This window comes from Dromaius novaehollandiae, chromosome 1 (genome assembly GCF_036370855.1).
Source record: "Dromaius novaehollandiae isolate bDroNov1 chromosome 1, bDroNov1.hap1, whole genome shotgun sequence".
Lineage (NCBI taxonomy): Eukaryota > Metazoa > Chordata > Aves > Casuariiformes > Dromaiidae > Dromaius > Dromaius novaehollandiae.
Window position 1 is genome coordinate 92,683,463 of NC_088098.1, and position 21,924 is coordinate 92,705,386.

The 21,924-nt window shown below is 45.4% G+C and overlaps 1 protein-coding gene across 1 annotated transcript in view; it reads right to left on the minus strand.

The window, feature by feature from the left end:
• Positions 1 to 21,924, minus strand: part of GAP43 (growth associated protein 43) — a 56,785-nt gene that overhangs the window by 11,600 nt on the left and 23,261 nt on the right. The window contains exon 2 of the mRNA XM_026093990.2: positions 11,862 to 12,483. Within this exon, the coding sequence (XP_025949775.1) occupies positions 11,862 to 12,483 (622 nt within the window). The remainder of the gene's footprint in view (positions 1 to 11,861; positions 12,484 to 21,924) is intronic.

The following is a 21,924-nucleotide window of genomic DNA, read 5'->3' on the forward strand; positions in this document are numbered from 1 at the left end:
CTTAGGGGCCAGAGACAAAGCATAAGGGTTGGACAGTGCAATGCCACAGCCTGTCTTAATGCAGGAGGTCAGACTGAATAATCACATCTCCTGCCCTAAGAAATCTCAGCATTAAGGGGCACAGCTGATGCTCACCCAGTAAGTGCTGTGCCCTAGTAGAAAGGAAGGCATCAGGCAGCCATGCAGCTGGCTCTGGGCATTTTTGAGAAGAGTGGTGGAAAAGCTGCACAGCAGGAAGGAAGGAGGAGGCTGGCTGGAAAGCCTTTCATGAGGGTTCACATTGCCAGCAGCAGTCTTCCCTGTGAAGGTGGCAGCGGCTAGCATCAGTAATTCTGATTTTAATTCAAATACGGTCTCTTTCTTCCTTTTCTTTTTTGAAGCAGGGGAAGGAAAAACCCTCTCCCAGTTTGCCTCCCACAGGAGGGACTTTCCAGCCTCTGAACTTTTTGAATGCCACACTAAGCAAATCGAGGCAGCTGCCTTGCAAATAGCCATCTTAGTTTAATTGCCTGACAGGCTTGTCACAATAAGAATTCAATTATGTGGGTAATGAATTCGGCCTCAATGCAAGGGCACCCCAGCAAGCCAGCTGCAAACATCTCTCGCTGAACCCAAGGGCCTGGTGCCACAACTGTGGGCCCAGCCAGCTGCCAGAGCTGGCCTTCCCCACCACGCAGTGCAGAGCCAAGCACGGCAGAGGGCACTGCCACCATGCTGCTGCCCACCGCGGTGCCCAGCCACCCCTCATGTCATGAGCACAGGCCTGAGCACAGTGCCCTGAGCTGCCTGGTGTCCCCCAGGCAGGGGACACCTTGTCGGGATGCACTGCGCTGCCACCCAGGATGGTGATACACTGTGGCCAGCTCGCGGATGTAGCCATTTCCTCAGGCCTGTCGGCAGGCAGTGCCAGGGCAGCACAAGGCTGGTGTGAGGTGCAAGACCTGTGCTGAATGGCAGCTTATTTTGAGGGCAAGAAGGATGCCTGGGGCCTTTTGGTGTGATGTCAGAATGGATGGGGTCCTGCTAAAAACAAATAAAAACCTGATTCTCTCTATAGGAAGAAACAGCAGTACTTAAGCATGCTGAGTGGCATGCCCTCAACTGCTTATTTTGATTACAGAAGCCCTAACCTAGGGCGTGGCATGCTGGGTTATGTCACCTAAAACCCTAGAGAGGCAGGTTCATCTGGATTGTTATTGGCAAAGCTTAAGCTCCTCTGTAATGTTTCTGTGGAGGAAAAAAAACCCCATACAGAGTGCTAAGATAGCTCTTTGTTGAACTAGCCTAAAATGATGCTTCTTTCCCTAGTCAAAGAAAATTTCAGCAGTTCCATGACTGTCCCCTAGCTGGTGCTGCCAACCTGAGGTGGTCCTGCCTTGGCTGTGGGGCAAGGCTGCAGCTGCTCACATGCCACACATCCACCATTTCACATGTAGCTGAAGTCTGCTGAAGCCCAGCCCTGCACAGATCGACGGCAGCTGTGAGTGATTGCATCTCCCACTTGCAGAGCCTTGGGGCTCTCAGTCAAGGTGAAGCAGCCCGTACTCTTGGCTCTAGCATCATGGCCCTCACAGAACAGGGGCTTCACTGAAGTATGAACTGGCCTGGGTCTAAGCTGCTCAGAAATTGCCCTGAGGCAGAGGCAGTGTGTACCCCACTGTTTCATGCTTGTGTAGTCTCCCCTGGTCCTCTGGCTGATTTTACTCACTGTGAAGGTCCCTGGCATGGGTCCTGCATGTTGGTCACAGGGAGATGTTGTGGAATATCCATGTGAATGAACATGTCTCTCTCACTCTTTTTCTCCTGCTGGAGTTTTTCCATTTGTATAAATCATTAAATATTCATTGGGCCAGAGGAAAAGATTGACTCTCTAGTACAATGGTTAGAGCAATCATCTGGGATGGGGGAGACCGAGCTCCACATCTCCACCCCAACGAATAATTAATAATTTATACAAAGTGGAACAGCTCCAGCAGGGGGGATCAGGGGAAGCCTTGTCCAGCACAGCCAACAGCCCAATGGCTTGCATGCTTGCTAACTCATTTTATTTCAGCTCTCTGGTCTGAGGCAGTGTAAGGCCTGGGCCCATGTTTCCTGTTCCCCTCAGGGAGAACCTGACTCTCAAGTGCTAGCTAGTCTAAAAGCAGGCATGGGTTTTTCTTACTCCTGTCATCTAAAAATCCCACCCTTCCTGAAACTGGTAGGTTATGGGTTTTTTGACAAATCAAAAGGTTCTTTATTGAAAAAGCATTTACTGAAAAATTCCCGCATGGCAGGACTCAGAAGTCCTGCATGGAAGTGGTTTGAACTGCAACTAGGTTCAACCCCTCTATGTGTCTCTGCCAAACTCATGTACACAGGGGTATTTTGCTAGAAAGAAGGACAATAAGTAGTTGTATCAGTATGCTGGAATTTTCTCTTCAGTCCCTGAGGTAAAAATGAGTGACTCCATCCATCTTTCTCACAGTCATTCGGCTTCAGCCATGAAGAAGGCTTCTAGCTTGAGGCACAGAGAAACATTTTCATTCTTGTTTTGTTTCCATTTATTGAGTGAAGTGAAAAGATACTGGGCTAGTATCTCTTGAAACTGAAGTCTTCTGTTTTTCCACAGAACTGGTGCTTTTCAGCAGCAATGCTCTGTATTTCTCTACCCTCCACCTGTTGGGTCTCAGGTGTGTTCAGGAGAGGTTGTGTCATGTGCTAGAGGACAAGTTCAGTCCCCATGCCTGACACTGTGTTAGGCCACACCAATAGGTTCCCAACAAAGTCCTGACAGTATTGCTGGGATGCGTTTGTGCAAAGAGCTAAACTAAGAACCCTTACATCCATTCTGTATAAACTATTTATATTTTAAGGGTGAACAGCTTAAAGTCAGCCTTCATCTCAACTCTCCATCACTCCCACTTTTACACTTCACCCTACCTCTATCTCATCGCCTAATGGCATGCTGGCTAGAACACAAGGAAAAGGTAGAGCAGGCAGCTGTGGGCTTCAGTGTACCCTCATCCCCAAAGATAAGCTTAAATGCCTGTGCCAAAACTGTTTAAAATGCCGAAGGGTCTCTCAAATACCCATCAGTCCCACTGACTTGCAAAACTGCAGCACCCTGAATGTCTATGCCAAACAGTGGGAGCTCTACAGGGCAAAGGGTTCAGGACTGAGCACATATGGTACAGGCTTAGGTGATCTGGGTGACAGTCACGGCCACTCATTGTTTGGCAATAAAGAATTTACTTCCTTTCATTGTGCTCTGATCAGTTGGACTCCTAATATGGCAACTGAGTAATTGACTGTACATGTAGACAAAGGGCTAGCCAGAATTTCCTTTTGTGAGCAGATCTAAGATTAAGTCCACAGACTCCTTCAACTTGCATGCCTTTCTGAAGTGCAGCTTGGTAGACTCCAACTCAGGGCTGGGTCTCCAGTGGCTTGTCCCTTGTTTCAACATCAATGACTGGAGAATCACTTATGATATTGATGCTGAAATCACAGGTGAAATCCTGGCCTTACATAAGTTAGTGAAACTTTAGATTTCAGCCCTGTAGTTGCAGCTATGGCTGATGAGTGTTGCCTCTGAACAGGCTGTAAAAGATGGAAGTAAGAAGGGAGAGGACGAAGGGGAGCTTGGCAAAAAATTACAGGATAGGAAACACAAGGTCCTTAGACTGAAATACATAATCTGTTATTTCAGAGCCAGACCCAGTGAGGGGACGGAGTTCGATACTCAACCAAAGACTAGGCAGTTATGGAGTTAGTCCACTTGAGCTTGCATTCAAACCTTCCTTCTCTCTCTTGCATGCTTGTGACATTTCCACATCCGTGGTTGCCCAAAGCCCTTAAGAACAGCAAAGGGGTTTTAAAGCACTTGCAACCACCCCAACTTTAAGTTACCTCTACTTGATTCCTTCTTCCATTTCTTCACGTGGTTATCCAGTCAGGTCTATGGCAGAACTGAGGCTGTCTTAGCAGCCATGAAAAATGTTTCAAAGTTAGCAGCACTAGGGAACGCTACTGTAGACTGGTCACAGCTTTCACTCCTACCCTCCCATTCCTTTCCTAGTATATTCAGTACATTGTCAGTTACGGCTCTGCAGCACTGCACTGCTTCAGCATAGGGATTTAGATGCTTTTCCAAATGTTAGAGAGATTTTCTTCTTCATTAAGCCCTGTAGGTCACAGGTGATGTCCAGTTATCATTAGTAGCATTCCCAATTACTGTGTCTTGCTGAGGAAAGATGGAAAGGCTGAACAGTGTCTTCTACCTTTTGTTTGCTTTAGTGACGAAGACAGGACTCATACACTATTTCCTTAAGGGATGGCTGAAAAGAGTGTGGTCCTTTGAACACTGGATAATTGGGATCCTGTGACCTCTCTCTAAGACTTATTTACATGAAGCCTTGAGTCTCACTTCTCCTGTAATTAGGAGAACAGCATTTTCCTTTGCATCTCTGGGCCCTGTCCAGGTTTCCATATTTCTTTTCCAGTCTGCTCTGCAGCCCTGCAAAGGGCAGATGTCCAGCACAGTCTCCTGGCTGCCAGGACCTCAGCTGAGATTCTCAGCTCTATTCCAGTGTCCTGTGCTGACAGTAATGTAGCTAAGGGAACAGAAAGGAAAACAAAACATTTCCACAGACCTCATATTCACACTTGGAGAGGATAACATGAAGGCCCTTTATATGGTACAGGACATTAGAGCTAAATGATACACGAAGGGAACCTTTAGCAGAGAATATAGAACCTAGAAAGAAAGGTGTAATTCCAGTAACCTGCAAAAACAGACCAGCCTCCCCTTCAGAGAACAGCTAAACACACAGCTGTGGCACTCCCTGTCCCTCATTTTCCCCCATACCTTATCGTTAAGTGCTTTCTGTATTTTCTGTCTGAAAGATATTCAACAGCATCAAAGAGAGAAAAGCTAGGGAATGAGGAAGCCCTTCTTTGAGTCCAGCTTGGAGCATGAATGCAGTCTTGAGAAATAAACTGTGACTGGAGACCTATTAAAATTCAGCTAGGTTAAGCTGGATTTTCAGAGGTCCATTGGAGGTCCATAACTGGAGACAGCATCTATCCCACAGAGCTGATGCCAGCAGATCTCTGAATGGCAACAACTGACATCTAAGCCTCCTGCCGCTGCCCACAGTTTCTTTGGTTCTCTAGGACATTGCCAAATCTCACAGATAACTATGTGGCTGAATAAAATATTTGTGTGGTATCTTTACAAACAGGAGAACTCCCAAGTCAGCAATGGACCTGGATGTCATTGGTGTCATCAGTACTCAACAGGCAGCTGTGTTCAGAAAGCAAAGATGTTGGTGTGTGCGCAGAGTGGGATGAGGAACAATACCAAAGAGAAATGCCTTTCTGGAAATATACATATATGAGTACAGACTCTTCTGGAACTAATGTCTACAGTGTTTGTCACCCAATTTAAAGGATGAACAGCAGGGGCAAGGGTACTATGCCATCTGTGCATATGCACATACTATATGATGCTATATACTACAAGGAATGGCATAAAGTAGGGCTATCAGAAGCTTTGGTTCTTTCTGTGATATAATACAAGTACAGGAATATATTTAAGGCAATGGTAACAAGTTCATTGGTGAACCTTCCAGCCATTGTACATTTGGTTGGAGTTGTCAGGGGAGCTGTTGACACTCAGTCAGAGATGGGGCATTTATACAGATGTCAACATATCCACAGTTTTAATTAGTATCAGAAGAGATAATACATCATGCTCCAACTGTTAAACCAAATCCTAGATGGTAGAGATTAGGGATGAGTCCTAGTAAAGAGGCAGTTTATCCCAAATCAGCCTGTAGTAGTGCTAACCACTGCTGGAGAAGTACAGTAAATGGATGTTGGGTCTGATTTGGCTTGGCAGATCCTATGTTCCTATGCAGTTATTTGCACAGAGCCACAACCCCTTGGGAGCACAATTTTGCCTTGTTAGGCCCACGGAGCTGCTGCACAGATTTGAAGTGATCGTTGGACTGCCACTGATTATCCCAGATTAATGCACCGATTATGCAGCACTCGAGGAATGCCTGAATAACTTGATCATGCTGACCTGGTGAACTTTCACTATCCAATCCCTCTGTGCATAGTAGTCATCTGCACTGTGCAATCAGTCGTGTTACCTTCAAAGGACTGCTCCCTGGAACCATAAATCCCAGCTGATACTTTACGGGCTTGTGTCTATCTGAAAAGTTCAACCTACTTGATCCTAGTGTGAAGAGATTACACTGGTGGTCATACAGAGCTCTGCCAGAAGCTACAGCAAGCAGCAGCTACTTACAATTTCATTGTCTGTCTATCCTGTCACTCACCTTTCTATTTGAGTCTTTCTCAGCTGAAAACTTGGTTATCATTTACAGCAGAAAGGCCTCCTCCCATGTGGGGATTTTGGAGCATTTCCTGAAGATGGTCTGAGTGCAATTAGACTGTTCTCTGGAGGTCTTTTCCAGAGTAAGCCTCCCCTCTCTTGTCATCAATAAATACATGTAGTACTATCTAGGATTTCATTAAAAGAGGTCAGGTCCTTCTTCACCACTAGCACAGCTCCCACCTGTACTGGGCAGGCTACATCGCATTTGACAATAGCAGAACTAAGGCACACATGGGAGCAGAGACAGCATTTCATTCTGCAGCAAAGCAGGAAACCTGTACCAGTGCCTGTAGCAGGTGGTGTGTAGGATTCATGTACTTTGGGAGGTGTGACATAATGTGTAACTATATAGGCCTTCCTTGTACATCAAACATCTATGTCCAAACATGATTTTTCAAAGGATGTAGCAGCCCACTTTCCTCACCCTGCCCCTCACATGGCTATGCGCACCAGTGCAAAGGAGGTGTGAAATACTATGCAATGCATTTGGTCATGTTTTATACCCATCCAGACATGATGCAAAGATTAAAAAGTTCAGAGCAACTGAGGACTGGGTGCATACTTTGTCATCTTTTAGCATGTTACAGGTCACATCTATACTCTTACTTTGTTCCTTGGTAGTACTACAGTCAAGAAAACACTGGCAAGCTTCCTTAGAGCTGTTCCCTCTGGGGCAGTTATGGGAAGATGAGTGTGCTTGCATTGCTTTCCTCAGCTGCCAGGTGTAGCAGAAGAGATAAGCTCCAGTGAAGCAGGAATGGTAGTGAGTGTGTTCTGAATCATGCCAGCTACCCATGGGCCAAGACTAAAATTCCAGTTACACAGCTTCAATCCTCTCATGTAGTGCAGACTGTACCCTCTAGCTGGTACATGACAATAGACAATCTCCCTTTCCAAATCTTTATATAGCCAGTGCTCCCTAGCTGCTGTAAGTATTGTCCTTCCATCAATATGCTGATTGAACTGAAAACAAAGAACTGATTCAACTCTAAACCATGAAAAAGCATCTGTAGGGACTTGCTTCCTCTGAGGAAGTAAACAGAAGAAGGTGCCTCCCAGTGTTCCTCTTGCTGGATACAGGGCCCTGGGGGAACTGCAGGGCTGCTTACATGTAAAGCAATTGTTGGCTGGCTGATTTTTCATTTCAGCTGTGAAACTGTTCCATTGTAAAGCTATTTCATCAAGCAGGAGAAAGCATTCTTCATTTCTCAACAAAAGAAGATCAATTTGTTTCCTTAGGCACAATTTACTCTTTCACATTTCTGGGCTTTGTTGTATTCTTACCTGACAATCTGAGAATGCTTTTGATGTGAGAGCTAGCCAGATTTGGAGATGAGCCTCAAAAACCTGGGAAAGTACAAAGAGAATCTAACATTGTGTGACATTCACCTCCTCTCCTCCCTATAAGGCACACAGTATCCCATTTTCTCCTATAGTCTGCTATGCTGGTTGCTGATCTCACTTTAAAGCTGTGTTAATGTAGACTCTTTCCAGTGACTTTGATGGAGACTGTATAGTTTTAAGCCAATGCAACCTAGATTGGAATATGGCTCACGTCATCCATAGGTAATACATAAATTCCCTCCTACTACTTCTGAATTTTCTCCTGATGGGTAGCTTGGCATCTAAGAGAGCCTCTGTAAGCATAATTCCAACTCCAAAAAGGCAAAAGTTGGATCATAACAAGAAAGCCAATAAACATAAGTTTTGGTGAAGATGCTCAGATAAGAGAATGCCTCCCTGGCATGCAAGTCACCCCAAAAGGCATGAAGAGAACAAAGAGATTGTCCTTCTTACACTGGTCCTCCATTTCTAACTCATTTCATAGTTTACCCTGATTGGAATCCATCCACTTTGCCCTGACATGATACCATGAGGATTGTTTAGAAACTGCCCTGCCACAGAACTGGGAATGCCTGGGATAGCAAATCAAGTAATACTGGATAAATGAAGCCATTTCCTAAGCTATTATCCATGGACAGGTAGAGCATGTGGAACTGAGTAACAAGGGGGGCTGAGGGCTGGCGGAGGAAATAGGTACTGGCATGAGGAATAGCCCAGCCTCTCCCCTACTCCAGAAACGTTAAATATTAAGCATTAAAAATCATGCAATTCTCTATCTGGTCACTCAGTCCTTTTCTCTCTTTCCATCTTTTTCCTGCCCTTAGATGATGGCAATAAATCTCCCCAGGATGTAAACGAAATGCCCTTACCCTTTGCTTCTGTTCACACCAAGGAAGATATACCTAGATAAAATAATGCAGCCATCATAGTAAAATGCAAGGTAGATGAACATCACCACACAAATGTAGCATGGATGGCACGCCTCACAGTAGCAGCAGCCAAGCATGCCATGGCAATCAGCCAACTGATGACACTGGCTAGGAGCCAATATGATTTATTTTTGGCAGCCTGACACTGCACACTACTGTGCCAGTCTTCGATCACAGAAATGATAAGAGATGACCTTTGAAAGCCAAGGGGATGACTTCTGGGAGAAGGGGACTGATGAAGCTGAAAGCAGATCTGTCCCCAGGCTGGAGAAGTACTGAAGTGGCAGATGTTCGGTAGGCCTCCCTCTTTCGTGGATGACCAAACCACCACAGCTGTGTCAGCAACCACCAGTGTTGTGCTTTCAGGGGATGGGGGGAGGGGTGGTGGTGACTGGGAGAAAGGCAAGGTATGGCAAATATCTTTAAGTCTGTAGAGGGAGTAAGTACCAAGAAAGGAACAGAGAGTTTTAAAGAGATGAGAGGAAGTCATAGGAAAATGATTAGGAAAAAGAGAACATCATAGGCTTTATATCAGGAAATAATCTCCTGGCTGTGAGACCTTTTATATGAGGATGATGCTCTTTTCTGGAAGATTCTTTGAAGAGGAAGCATTTTATTATTATTATGGACATTGTACCATAGAGTATATAGCAGAACACAACTCAACATCCTCAGAGAGATTGACAAGAGGGCTTTTTTCCATTTCTGCCTTGGATGGCTCAGGGTCACTTACCCAGCCATTCAAGTTTGTGATTAGAAAGCTGATACCATATTGGGATAGCAATTTAGGGAGGAAAAAAAATCTATATTCATTAACATTGTAAAGACAATACCAGTTTGACTGTGGCCACAAATCTTCCATGTTTGCTTTCTGTGAACATTTGGAAGCTTGAGTATTACTAGAAGAATATTGAATGAGCATGAATAGAAGCACGTGCTGGCTTTGAACACTCAAACAATCACTGAAAGCTCATTTTAAATATATATTTGATTGTAGATTTTGCAACTTACTCTGTTGGCTAGATATTTACATAAATTACAGTATCATATGCAAATGCATATTAAATTGTAATGTTCCCACTACAAATGACGTGTAGGCCAACAAAAGCAAGCAGAAGATATTTGCAAATAATTGAGAATACTGAATAGAAATTATTCTTTGATGACTGGTGACTGAAAAAAAAAGGTAAAATGAAGCAAATGAAATAGCCATTCCTATGAATTTCCTATCTCTATCCATTACAACAGATTAATCTTGATAAAAATGGGGCGTTAATTCAAAGCAGAATCACCATTCCTGTTTAGGAATAAGGCATTCCAAATCTTAAATAAGAATTTATTAGCACTCGTTATTCAAAAAATCTTTCCTGTGTTCACAGGGCCCCAAAACACTCATTCCTTATGTTCTATATTTACCACTGGTAAATACCTTTGCCCATATATATAAAAAAAACAGGTACAGCATGCAACATATCAAATTAGATTTCTCAAATCACTCCCACATAGCTTAACATTTGCTTTGGCACTCAACTCATCATATGAAATAAGAACAAAAGGATGGAGATCTGGACCACAAAAAGGCAATATAGAGGAGGTGAGCTGAAACACTATTTCTAGACACGTTTAAATGAAAGGAGGTAACACAAGCATCCCTTTGTATGTGCTTTCAGTTTAGATTCAAACTCTTCAACCCTTGGTCCACACCTTACATCATAATGTTCTGCATGAGCACCTCTCCCAGTTCTTAGCTGTTCTTGCTAAAACAGTGTAAGTGGGAACAGAAGCCCTGTGCTAGCTATGAAGCTTGGAAGTCTAATGAAGAGAGTGGGAATTCTCATCTGGGGAAGAGAAGTAGTAGACCAAATGGTGCGAAGGAGAAACATCAACAAGTGCAAGACTACGTGCAGGGACTAACCTTCACATCAGGATGTTTGGCTCACCTTGGAATATCAAGGTGATACTCCAAATTTTTGCCCCAACAAGCTAATGAATGCAGAATGTCCTGTGCTACTGACAGTCTCATGCACATGGAGGCCAAAGTTACATGTGGCACCGCTGCTCGATCAAGTTTTATGTGGTGCCCACCTCTGATGGTATCTTTTTTTTTCCTCCTCTCCTTTTTTTTTTAACATTATATGTCTTTGATAATGTAAAGAAGGGAAAGAGCAAGAGCAAGAGTGCCTTCAGGTCTTTCATGCTTTTTCTACCCAGACCAGCATCGCAATTCAGTAACAGCTCTTCTCTATAGTTTGCCAATACTGTCACTGTCAAAAAGGATCACTTTTGCCTCTCAAAACTTTTCACCTCTTCCCAGGAGAACTAGCTAAGCAGAGCCGCAGCTCAGTCAAGAACAAAGGAGAATTGAAAACACCTCCTGAAGTGATTGTTTGCATTCAATCTTCTCTTCTGTCCTCATTCATAGAGCTGTCAGGGTCTTTAATCTTTCCTCTCCCTACCTGATCTTCTTATCATGCAAGTCTGACCCAGCTGACACATGTCTAAAAGCTTCATGCAAGTGATACATATGGCTGTCACTGGCTATTTCAAGAACAAGGGCTAGAGTACAAGAGTGGATGAAACTACAAGTGATGCTGATAACAAGATGTTCCTTACTAGGATATGGTTGTAACAGCAATCTCATCCATTCACAGGCAGATGGGAAAAAAGGCCTTTTTGGCTCCTTCTTGACCATCCCACCGGCAAGGCTAAATGACCTCCTTCAGCATGAAAGGGTTTTTCCCTCATGAAATTTCCAGTTCAAGTTGGCAGCCTCTGGTGAGCTGGTATCAGCTCAGGCTGCTTTATTGTTCCCCTGAAGCTGCCTGTGTTAGTGTACCTGAGAAGCTTCATCTTCCTCTTAGTGTATGCAGTGGTTGGGGAGCTCTCCCAGACTCCTCCAAACCTCACAGCTGCCTGACATTCTCCTGCCACCAAGCAGAATGGGCTGGATGACACATCCACCTAGAGGAACATGAACCTCCAGAGGAGGTGCAGTGTTTCCAAAAGCTTCTGGGAAGCAGAGGAGAGCATGTTAAGCAACAACATGCATCTCCCCTCTCTAAAACCCAACAAGGGGATTACCTTGTTAATCCTCATTCTGATCCCTGCACTGGCCCTTGCAGATCAACCTCAGATACACCCCCAGAAGATGAAGGGAAGCATCCATTTCTAGAGAGGCCCACTCCCTAGCATTCACTCACCTGTCTTCTCTTCGGTTTGGCTGCTCTCCACTGTCTCCATTTGGGGTTGCGCTGTTGCCTTGGCAGTAGCATCCTCTGCAGCAGGGGTGGAGGTGGCAGTGGTGTCAGCAGCAGGCACGTCGGCTTGTTTAGGCTCCTCTTTGTCTTGGGCTTCATCAGCCTTCAAGGACGGCGAGTTATCAGTGGAAGCTTTAGTGGCACTTTCTGTTTCAGCAGCAGCAGCAGGCTTTTCCTCCGAGGAGGCAGCAGGAGTGGCAGCCTGTGGGGCTGGCTGCTCTGAGCCTGTGTCAGCGACTCCATCCCCTTTTTTCTCCTCTGCTGGCACGCTGCTGTCTTTGCTGCCCTCCTCCACCTGGGCACTGTCAGCGGCTGCAGCTTCTGTGGCAGCAGGTGCATCACTCTCTTTGTTCTCCCCAGCTCCGCCAGCAGGGCCTTCCTCCTTCTTGTCAGCGGTCTCAGTCTCAGAGGCCGGGGCATCTCCCTTCTTCTCCCCCTTGAGCTTTTTCCTTGTTATGTGTCCACGGAAGCTGGCCTGGATTTTGGTGGCTGCCTTATGAGCTTTATCTTCTGGTTTGATGCCATCTTGCTCAATCTTTTGGTCTCCATCCTCATTTTTTTCAACCTTTGAAGAAAAACAGGGAAGACAGCGGAGAAAACAAAGAGGTAAGTCAGGTACAGCCAGGCTCTGGTTTCATTGAGAATATCCCACCTTCCCCTCCTGCTAACAGGTAGCAAATTTTGAAATAGCCTTTCCAATTGGTATGAGTTTGAAACCAGGTGGCCATAATTATGTAAAAGGGCTGGACAGATAGAGGGGTTTCGTAAAAGGAATTTAAAGCACCTCATCATCTCAGTCAGCAATGCTGAGAGCACGCCGGCAGCCTGGAAAGACTTGGACCAGCTGGGTTGTCTCTATTTATTCCAATTATTTATTTTCCCATCCATTCTGAAATGTACCAATTTTCTCCCCTTGTCATTTTCAAAACACAGTCCCTTGGGTTATTTTCAGTCTTCCCAATTCACCTATGCCTTCAATTCTTTGTTTCTTTTTAATGACACAATGTTTCACAGGTGTGTGACTCTAACAGCACTGAGCATTTTGTCCTTTAGAGCTTTTTGGCTCAGGATTGCCAATATAGAATAGTACTGCTACCCGCTCCACCACAGACGCACACTGTCAGACACACACAGATATTCACATGATGTACACCTCTCAAATGCCCTGCCTGCAAGCACTTCAAGCACTGCCTCTGCTCCTCCACTCATACCTTGAAGTGAAGGAATAATAGGCAGATTGATATCGGTCTTTCCAATTTTAGCAGATTATTATTATTTCTCTGAGTACTGGGTGGAATTCAGCCTTGTAACAAAGAACTGGCATTCCCCATGCTTGTGCCCCTTAAGCCATGTATTAAAGTCTTAAAAAGGACCATAACAGAACCTGTGCTTTCTGCTGGTCTGCTACAGAGGGATAATCCTTGGCTTGTAAACCCCCACTGAATCCACCATGCTTCACCCCAATAATTTACCAGCTCATGAGCCAGTAACAGCTCAGCTGCATACTGATGAAAGGACACTGTTCTATTAATATTCCCAATGGGAATCATTCAAAAGAGCTACTCAGAAGCACTGGCCTCTTTGCTGTCTGCACCTGGCTTCCAGCACTGGCTCAGGTCACTAAAGAAAGAAAATGAGCTGGCTGAAAAAGATAGCAAGCATCTATTCATGGGTGCGAAGAGGAAACCACTTCTTAGGCCATTGCTACTGAGAGATGCCATCTGGGGAAAGGCCCAGGACCAGAACAGCAGGCAGAGGACACAGTTGATAAATGCACTCAAAAAGAGTCCAGCAGTAATAACAGAGAAGAAGCCACTGCAGTATACACACATAGGACTGGAAACACCACGCTTGCAAAGTGGGGGAGAGAAGACTGGCCACCAGCAGCTATCAGTGGGAAACAGACTGGAAGTGATTGTTGCTGTTGCAGAGCATGAGCACAGGCATGAGACACATGTGTGAGCAAAGCAGTACAAGTGAACCCAACACTTGCCAGAGCTTGTACCCACCACATTCCTCCAGGCTCTCAAAAAGCACAGGATTCCCCACCCCAGCACTTGTGCACAAGCAGGATCATGCCAGCACTTGCAAGATATGACAAAGGGCAGGCTGAGTAACAGTGGCTCCTCCTCCTGTCTTCTGCCATTAAACAGGAGTGAGCTCAAGGGGGCCTGGTGGCCAAGGAACGACCAGCCCCACATCACCAAAGAAGACAGCCTCTCCACATAGTTGTGCAGGACAGGTCTGAACATACCAGGATACAAGTCTGGGGGTGAGACCAGGCACCACCATGCTTATGTAGGGGAGAGTGAAAAAAGCTTGTGAATGAATATTAACTGATATTAACATAAGATTTAGCACAATGAGTTTTCATGCTTCTGCCTATGCACAGGGAGAAAATGGTTATTGTACCTATCATAAGGGCAGAGCTGAGCACTTACATCTACTCTTCCCCAAGTGCTTTAAGTGATGTGGTATGAAAAGTGGATTTTCATGTAAATGTCAGCTTGTCAGGCAGCAAGTGACAGTTATGTGTAAAGGTGATGAACACAGTAGCATGTTGTAACCATTTATGTGTTTCTTATAACCTGCTCTTCTGCCTGCACGGCTAACTCTGAACCTGTATTATTCAGTGTCTAGGATAAGCTCTTCAGCATCATTTCAGCACAGGTCTATATGGAGATGGAAGCGAATCAGCAGTAGCTTTAAACTAGCCAAGGAACAGTTGTGAGCCAGACAGGGTAATATGGGCTCTGCACAGGTTCATTTATCTTGTTCCTTAGGCAGGTTTTGCAGTTTGTGCCAAGTCCTACGTTGCTGTGGCAACATTACTGCTAATACCTGGACTAGCTGTCTTAAAGAGAGCTTGAGCATGTCTGTGGTACACTGAAGCCACAGCAACATGGACGTATGCAAACTATCCCTTTCTAGCACTGTATAACACTGAGAGAGAGGCAGAGCCAAGGTATCTAAGGTCTGTGGCCAGTTTCAAATAGCTGCAGGATTGGGAGACTGGAGAGAAAAGTTAGATATAGCCACAAGACCCTTAAGGTCCAGTTCTGTATTCTGATTCCTGCAAAACCACTAGAAAACGTGACAAAACTGTTAATCCCTGGGCAAAGAGGAAACTCGCGGGGTAGAGGGGGGAGCTCTCTCACCACTGGCCTTACTCCTCTGACATCCCAGGTACCCTCCTCCCCTAATTAGGACAGCTATTATGAAGCGTGATCTTGCCTCTCTGACTTTTTCCCCAGCGGAGTTGGGGTTCACCAGCAGCCCTGCAAAGGCTGATCTCCTTCCTGCTGCTAGCAGGAGGTCCAGGGCATGGCAAGTCCCAGAATCAGTTCTCCTGGTATTCTGACAGATGAATTCCTGGAGAGCTGCGACTGCAGTGCACTGCAGGGCCCACCTGTCTCTCTTTTTCCTCCAGGGATGCCGGACTGAAATCTCTCACCTACACCTACTGCATTTACAAAGCTAAGGGGCTCCTTTGCTACAGTGATGACATCATTGTCCTCTTATTCCAGTTAGGATGACATCAGTTTGAGTCCTTGCCAGCTCACACGGTTCAAAATTGCAAACTGTATTTCTGACAGGGTGCTTTCAGCATCATTTCACATATAAAAGATAAGAAATGTGAGGTGGGGGTTAAGGTCAAGGCTGAAAGAAAGGTACTAATAGTTAGTCTGTGCCAACTCAGATTGCTTTTAGTGCCATTCAGGAATTCCAGTTCTATTCAACCTTTCCCCCTTGAAGCATCCCGGACATCTAAAATGACTTATTTTCAGACTGCTGGCCTACAGCTACTTCTGGGCTAAAACACAGTATTCAGCCAGTATGTATGTCATGTTGTATAACAATGGGTTGGGTGAGAAACAGATTGTTCAGAGGGAAATTTCTGTTCTCATCAAGAGAGACAAGGGCTCTTCATCTGTGGATTACACATGCAGCAGATAAACCTTAATTAAGGGAGCTGCTCAAAAATAACCTGTACACAGTGAAGCTCCTGGAAAGCAATTTATCTTCCTTGGAAAGCTAAAAGGGTGAGTCAGCCTTGCCAGGGTGTATTCAAAGTCATCTCAGTGGAAAACAAGAAATCTATCTGTCTTATCTATCTGCTATGCATGTATGACATCTTGGTTGTAGTACTGTGGCTTGTGGAATAAAAGTGAATTATTATTGTTAGCACCTGTACAGAATTCAGAGTCCCCAGCCAAGAATCAGGTCTGTTAAGGATAGGTTTCATATATTATTATTCAGTCACACACACACCTCAGTTACACATTCATGTATAAATTCATACTGAAACTTAATATTGAAATGTCATGATATCATAAGTGTACGTGCAGCATACCGTCATCCTCATTTTACACAGAGATATACTCTGTTTCATTTAGTGTGAAGCAAATCAATCCCTCAAGGCCAGGAGTACTTGAAATCACTGAGACAGATTGATGCATAATTATAAGGATGTATGAAAGGACATACATAGTCAAACACGTATTTTTTCTTTGGGCCATCTCCACATACCCACAAAAGTAGGCTTAAAAGGGATTTGCCCTCATGAAATGCATGGTTAAGCTTTTATGTTCCTATCTACATATCCAGGACACAGGTAGGGCACAAGTTAGTTCTCAGGTACCAGGAACATGGAAATTGCATTGACTCATGATTGACTCAGCTAGCTTTCTAATCCCTGGCCTCCTTTCCACCTTCCATCTCCAAAACCAAAGCCTTCAGAAGGGACAACATAGGGCTGAGAATGAAGAAAGCATTGCTATAACCTCCAGGCCTATCTGAATGTCCCAAATCCCCTTACGGCAGGAAAGGTGAGATGGAGAGACCAGATGTTTCACAGCTGTTCCATGTTTTTTTCCAGCCACACATAGGCAAAGAGCGAGACAGGAGGAGTGCCTCCATTCTTGCTTGTTGTTTGCCCATTTCTGTCTTGTGGTGCTGAATCACAGCTCCTGATCCCAGCACCTCCCTTTCTTAGCTTTGGAGAGGCTAACTTGCCTTTAAGAAAAACAGGCAAAGCAATGAACAAGAACCAGAGAAGAAGGAGAGAAAAATAATCACATAGCTTTCTTGTCTTGGACACTAGCTTGGAGAGATCAAGAAAGAACTTGTTGTTCCTTTAAAACATCTTTTAATCTTATACGGTCTCTTCTGCTTCATACCAGAGGACCTGTCTGTACCTCTCTTTCCTGGTGTTCCTCTGCCCAATAATTTACAACATGTCAGCCTCCTTTAACATTCATCTTAGGATCAGGCTGCTATACACTGAAACATACCCCTGGTTCCCACTCCTTTCTGTCCTTAGATAAGAACTCTTCTTTAACGTAACACCAAACCCCAGCCAAGCCCTTGGATTCACCCAGCCATCTCCTGGCATTCTGAAATCTGTGTGCCAGGAGTCCAGATTTAGGGTTTACAAAGCTTTCACCAGAGAATATATCAATACTGGCCAAAGGCTGCCCACCTGTAGGAGAAGTGACAGTTATCAGTAATCCATTCCACAGCCCAAGGGGAAATGTCCCCTATGTTACCATACTCTCAATAAAATCTCCTTTTTCTCTATGCAGAGATATATAGGACCCCAAGCTGTTGACACCTGCACTAAGGTATGCATGGAGATCTTCCCTGCAGTTAACTAGGTCAAGTAGTCCTGGGTAAACTACTTGCCTGTGATATTTGTGAGGTTAAGGCACGCCTCCCAGTGCTATAATCTTGATGAGAGCACAGTGTAAGTTTGTACTGGCATCATTCAAGGTTACTTGGGCCCAGACTCACAATGAAATTTAGGCACCTGACTCCCACTGATTTCACAGGATTGAGTCCCCTCAATGTTTTAGTGGGCCTGGCTCTATATGACCTGATTTGTCTCAGAGACAGCATTTATACAGAGCAGAATGCTTTAAAGAAAAGACCAGCTGTCTCCCCAGAAGGAGCAAAGCATGGACACATGAGAGAGAGAAAAGACTTTCACGCCTTGTGAAGTGAGGAAGCAATTTAGCACAGAGAACAGCTTATTTTTAACCCAGTTAAATGGTGTGAAGACACCTGGCTAGAGGATGGCACCTCTCAGCTCGACCTGTCTGCAAGGCGAGGAAACAAACAGAGCTCCTTTTTCCAGGCTGGCTGTGGTGATGGTGGGAAAAACACCCTTGAGAGAGAAAAGGTTACTTCATCTCTCCCAAGGCTTATTGAGGATGGTTCCCTCATGCATAACTAGCAGGGTATCAGCCCTCCAGTTTCCAGTTCCTCTAACAATGGAGTTTCCATCATTTTCTCTATAAGATCTTCTCACACTTAGGAAATTTCCCTTCTATCTTCTGGTGCCTGAAATGGAACAGGCTAATGATGATCAGGCAGATGGAAGAATGTTGTTCATATATGTGTAGGGTGACTGAGCAGTGTGGTATAAAGTAACCATTTAGCTAAACTCGACATATTTAACTTTTAACTGTGCCTTCTCAATAAATCTGTTATACCCGCTTCAACTTTTTTTGTGACTCTCCCTTCTGTCTGTCACTCTGTTTCTGCTAATATGGTGGTCAACTGTTGTGTCATTTGCCATCTTGAAGCCCCTATAGCTCCCCTGGTTAAATGGAGAAGGGTGCTCAGTAATGACCATGTTGCCTTTGCGGGCTCTATCCGAGAAGGAAGAGCCTCACCCCTGAAGCTGGTGCAAAGTGGCTCATATGCAGGGATGTTTATTGGAGCAGAGTGGCTCATAGATGTCTGTGAGAAACAGCGCTTGCCTTCGGTCTTGTCTGGGATCTGTGTAGTACTCCTGTGGTCATGGGGTAATGATGTCAAGGGCTTGTGTTTGTTTATCCTGAGGCACAGCCTAAGCGTGTGAAGGCACTCAAAGGCACAAGGCTTGGAAGTACCATGTTGAAGGCCTTGGGTGTTTGGCAAAATCCACATCTATGTTCTTTCTTCAAGCTGGATCCTGGTGCATACTGTACTGGGAGCTGTGCCTAGTCTCTCTTTTGGAGGGAAATACTTGTGTTGCTCCAGAAGGAGCCAACCAGCAGGTGTTCAGATCAAGGGACCAGAGTCTGGTAATGAAACAGGAAGCTATCCAAGCTGACAGTGTAAATGCTTTCTCAAAATAGACCTTGCTGAAGAGATTCATCAAAAAGGCCAGGTGAAAAATTTCCCTTAAACTATGCTTTGGTTAGAAAAAAAAAATTCAAAGAATGCAAGAATATTTCAACTGCTTAGACAAAGACACAGACTTGAATGTCATGAGACTGCTGAAGAATTTTATCCTGACCCAAACCCTGTGGCTTGGGTGGACCTTTTCCTGGCTTCTCAAGCAAGGACAGTTGCTGCTGTATGACTTAAAGTAACAACTTCACGCTCTAAATCCCTGCTTGCTCTGCTGATCATGGCCAAGTAATGAAACCCTGAACGGGCAAACTCTCCTTCTCCCATCCCTTTTCTCTCTCTCTCTTTCTTTTCTTCTTGCTTAATTTTGGAATCGACAGAAATTTTCAGGAAGAAGTTTTTAATATCCAGTGGCTCAGAGCACCTGCCCCAAGAGAGCTGGACACGCTTGCTTCCGCTTTAACCACAGTCAAGGGCCAGAGGTTAATTTACAACTCAGACTTCCTTCCTTGCGGTCTGTTGCAGGCAGTCACTGAGCCTCCCCAGAGCCCAGGGCTAGGCAATGTCTCTAGAGCACTTTCCACAAGCAGCAGCAGCAGCTTGTGTCCTACAGCTCTTACCCATTCCCTTTGCGAGAAGGCAGCGTTGCACGCCCAGCTCTCATTATGGAAAGTCTCTCTATTTCTCCTCAGCCTGAGTAAACTCCGAGGTTACCTGGACACTTCCTGAGTTGTACCTACTTGTTATGAGGAATTCTATGCTGGGACCATTCATCCATGAGCAACAAGGCTGGGGTCCCACATGCTCATTTCACATTCAAAGATACCACTAACTCAGCACCCATTTATGCTTGCCCAGGATTTTTGCAGCCAGCAGAATAGCAGTGAAAGGCTCAAGCCCCAAGGCCATCCAGTCCCTCCACTCTCTTTTTAACCTGCCTGTTAACCTTGAACTTCGGATACCTCCTGCAGGCCATGACTGCCAATGCCATGAAATTACTCAACCTAGTGATGAAAGACAGCTGAGCATCAAGTAGCTTCCTTCCTGCTTGGCTGTAAGTGCAGGGCTGTATTTGTTCTATTATTATTATTATTATTATTATTATTATTATTATTATTATTATTATTAATGCCACTGGAAATGGGGGCAATTATCTTCTGAGAAAGCATTTACAGGTTGTTAAAATCAAACAAACATCCCCAGCAATTAGGGAAAGCAAGGCACAGATTAATTCCCAGTGGCTTGGGAAACCGCTTGGAAGGTGGGCTTTGCCAGTGCAGCTGGTTGAGTGCTCTGCATGGTGGCTGGCTTCTCCTCTGGAGGCTGTCCACCAGCGCAGTCCCAGGAAGGTTGGTCCTCCAACACAGCCCCAGGCCATGCCACGGCAAGGGGGAAAGCAGCAAAGGGGAGGTGTGGGGCTAAAACCCAGGGAGGGTAGATAAGACATTGCATGAAGCTGGTCTGCAAGGTGGGAAGGCTGGGGGAGGAGAAGACAGAGATGAAGGGAGAGAAGGAAAGAAATGAGAGTAGAGAACAGGGAAGAACAAAGGAATCAAATGAAGGAGAGAAAAGGAAAGACAGGGAGAGAGGTAAAACCTGGCCAAAGCCAAGCCACTGAATGGAAAAGAGACAAAGAAATAAGAGGTACACTGAGAGAGATGAGATACAGCACAAGGGAGAGTGAGGCGAGAGAGAGCGAGAGAGAAAAAATCATTGATCCATGTGTGAAGGGTGTGATAACGAGAAATGTCAAGAAAAATAGGGCAGCTAAATAGCCAAGCAGGGTCTCCTGGAGCAGACCTGCATGACTGTCTGTGCCACAGCTGAAAGAAGTGTTGGCAGCACTCTCTCTGACCTGTGCCACCTCGCTGCACAACCCTGGCTTCCATCTGCATGAGCACAGGGATAGTAGTGGTCCCCAGGACCCCTGTGTCAGCCTCTCTCCCAGATTAGCCAGGCTATCCCTGCGAGCACTGCTGGTGGCACTACCCTGCTGCGGAGCTGGCCCTGTCAGGAAGCACACTGATTTGGATCTTGTTCTGATGATGTGTGACAGGTCCAGGCAGAGCTTCCCCAGCCCCTTCCTCATCCCAGATAATAGAGGTGCGAAGTGTCCTGCCCTGACTCAGCTCTGTCCTGGGACACAGAGTAGCTCCTCTAAGGCAGTGCAGAGATACAGGAGAGGAAACCCAAGTCAAGAGCAAAGGGGGTTCGAGTCCCAAGTCCTTCACTCACAGTTCTGTGTCACCCTACTTGTGAAATGGAAAGGGCAACACTTACTCTGCACTTGAAATCTGAGGTTTCACTGTGGTACTGGAGAGGCAAGCTGCTCTCACAAATATCCTCTCCATTCATCACAGAGCATCCACTGCTACACTTGTGCTATGCTCCTTCAACGAGGAAAATACTTTGGCTGTGCACCAGCCCCCTGTCTCTTCCCACACTGCTCTGCAATGAGCTTCTCCCACTCCACAGAGCATTCGGACAGTGGTGTTTCTACAAGCCCTTTTAGCCTCCACTGCTTTACACCTAGCACCTGCACACAGAAGAAAATGTCTCTCTTCTTCTGTACTGCAGCTACTGCTGGGGTAAAACCCTGTAGCAGCTACCGGTGCCACACACAGCAAGTTAACTCAGGGTGGGGACAGCAGTGCTAAATCCTCCTGAAATCGCACAATGACCTGAAGAAGGTAGTAACCAGGATCCTTGATCAGGATCTGACAAGGTCAGTAAAGTTAGTACTGCCTCTTTTACCATTAATTATCCTCCTGATCAGGCCTTTGTCTTCTGTTTTTCTAATCTCCTGAAAGAGAACCTAACCCACAGCATCAAGTTCAGCTAACAGCTTCACTGTTCCCCAGTGAGCACAGTACAATCTTTCAAATCA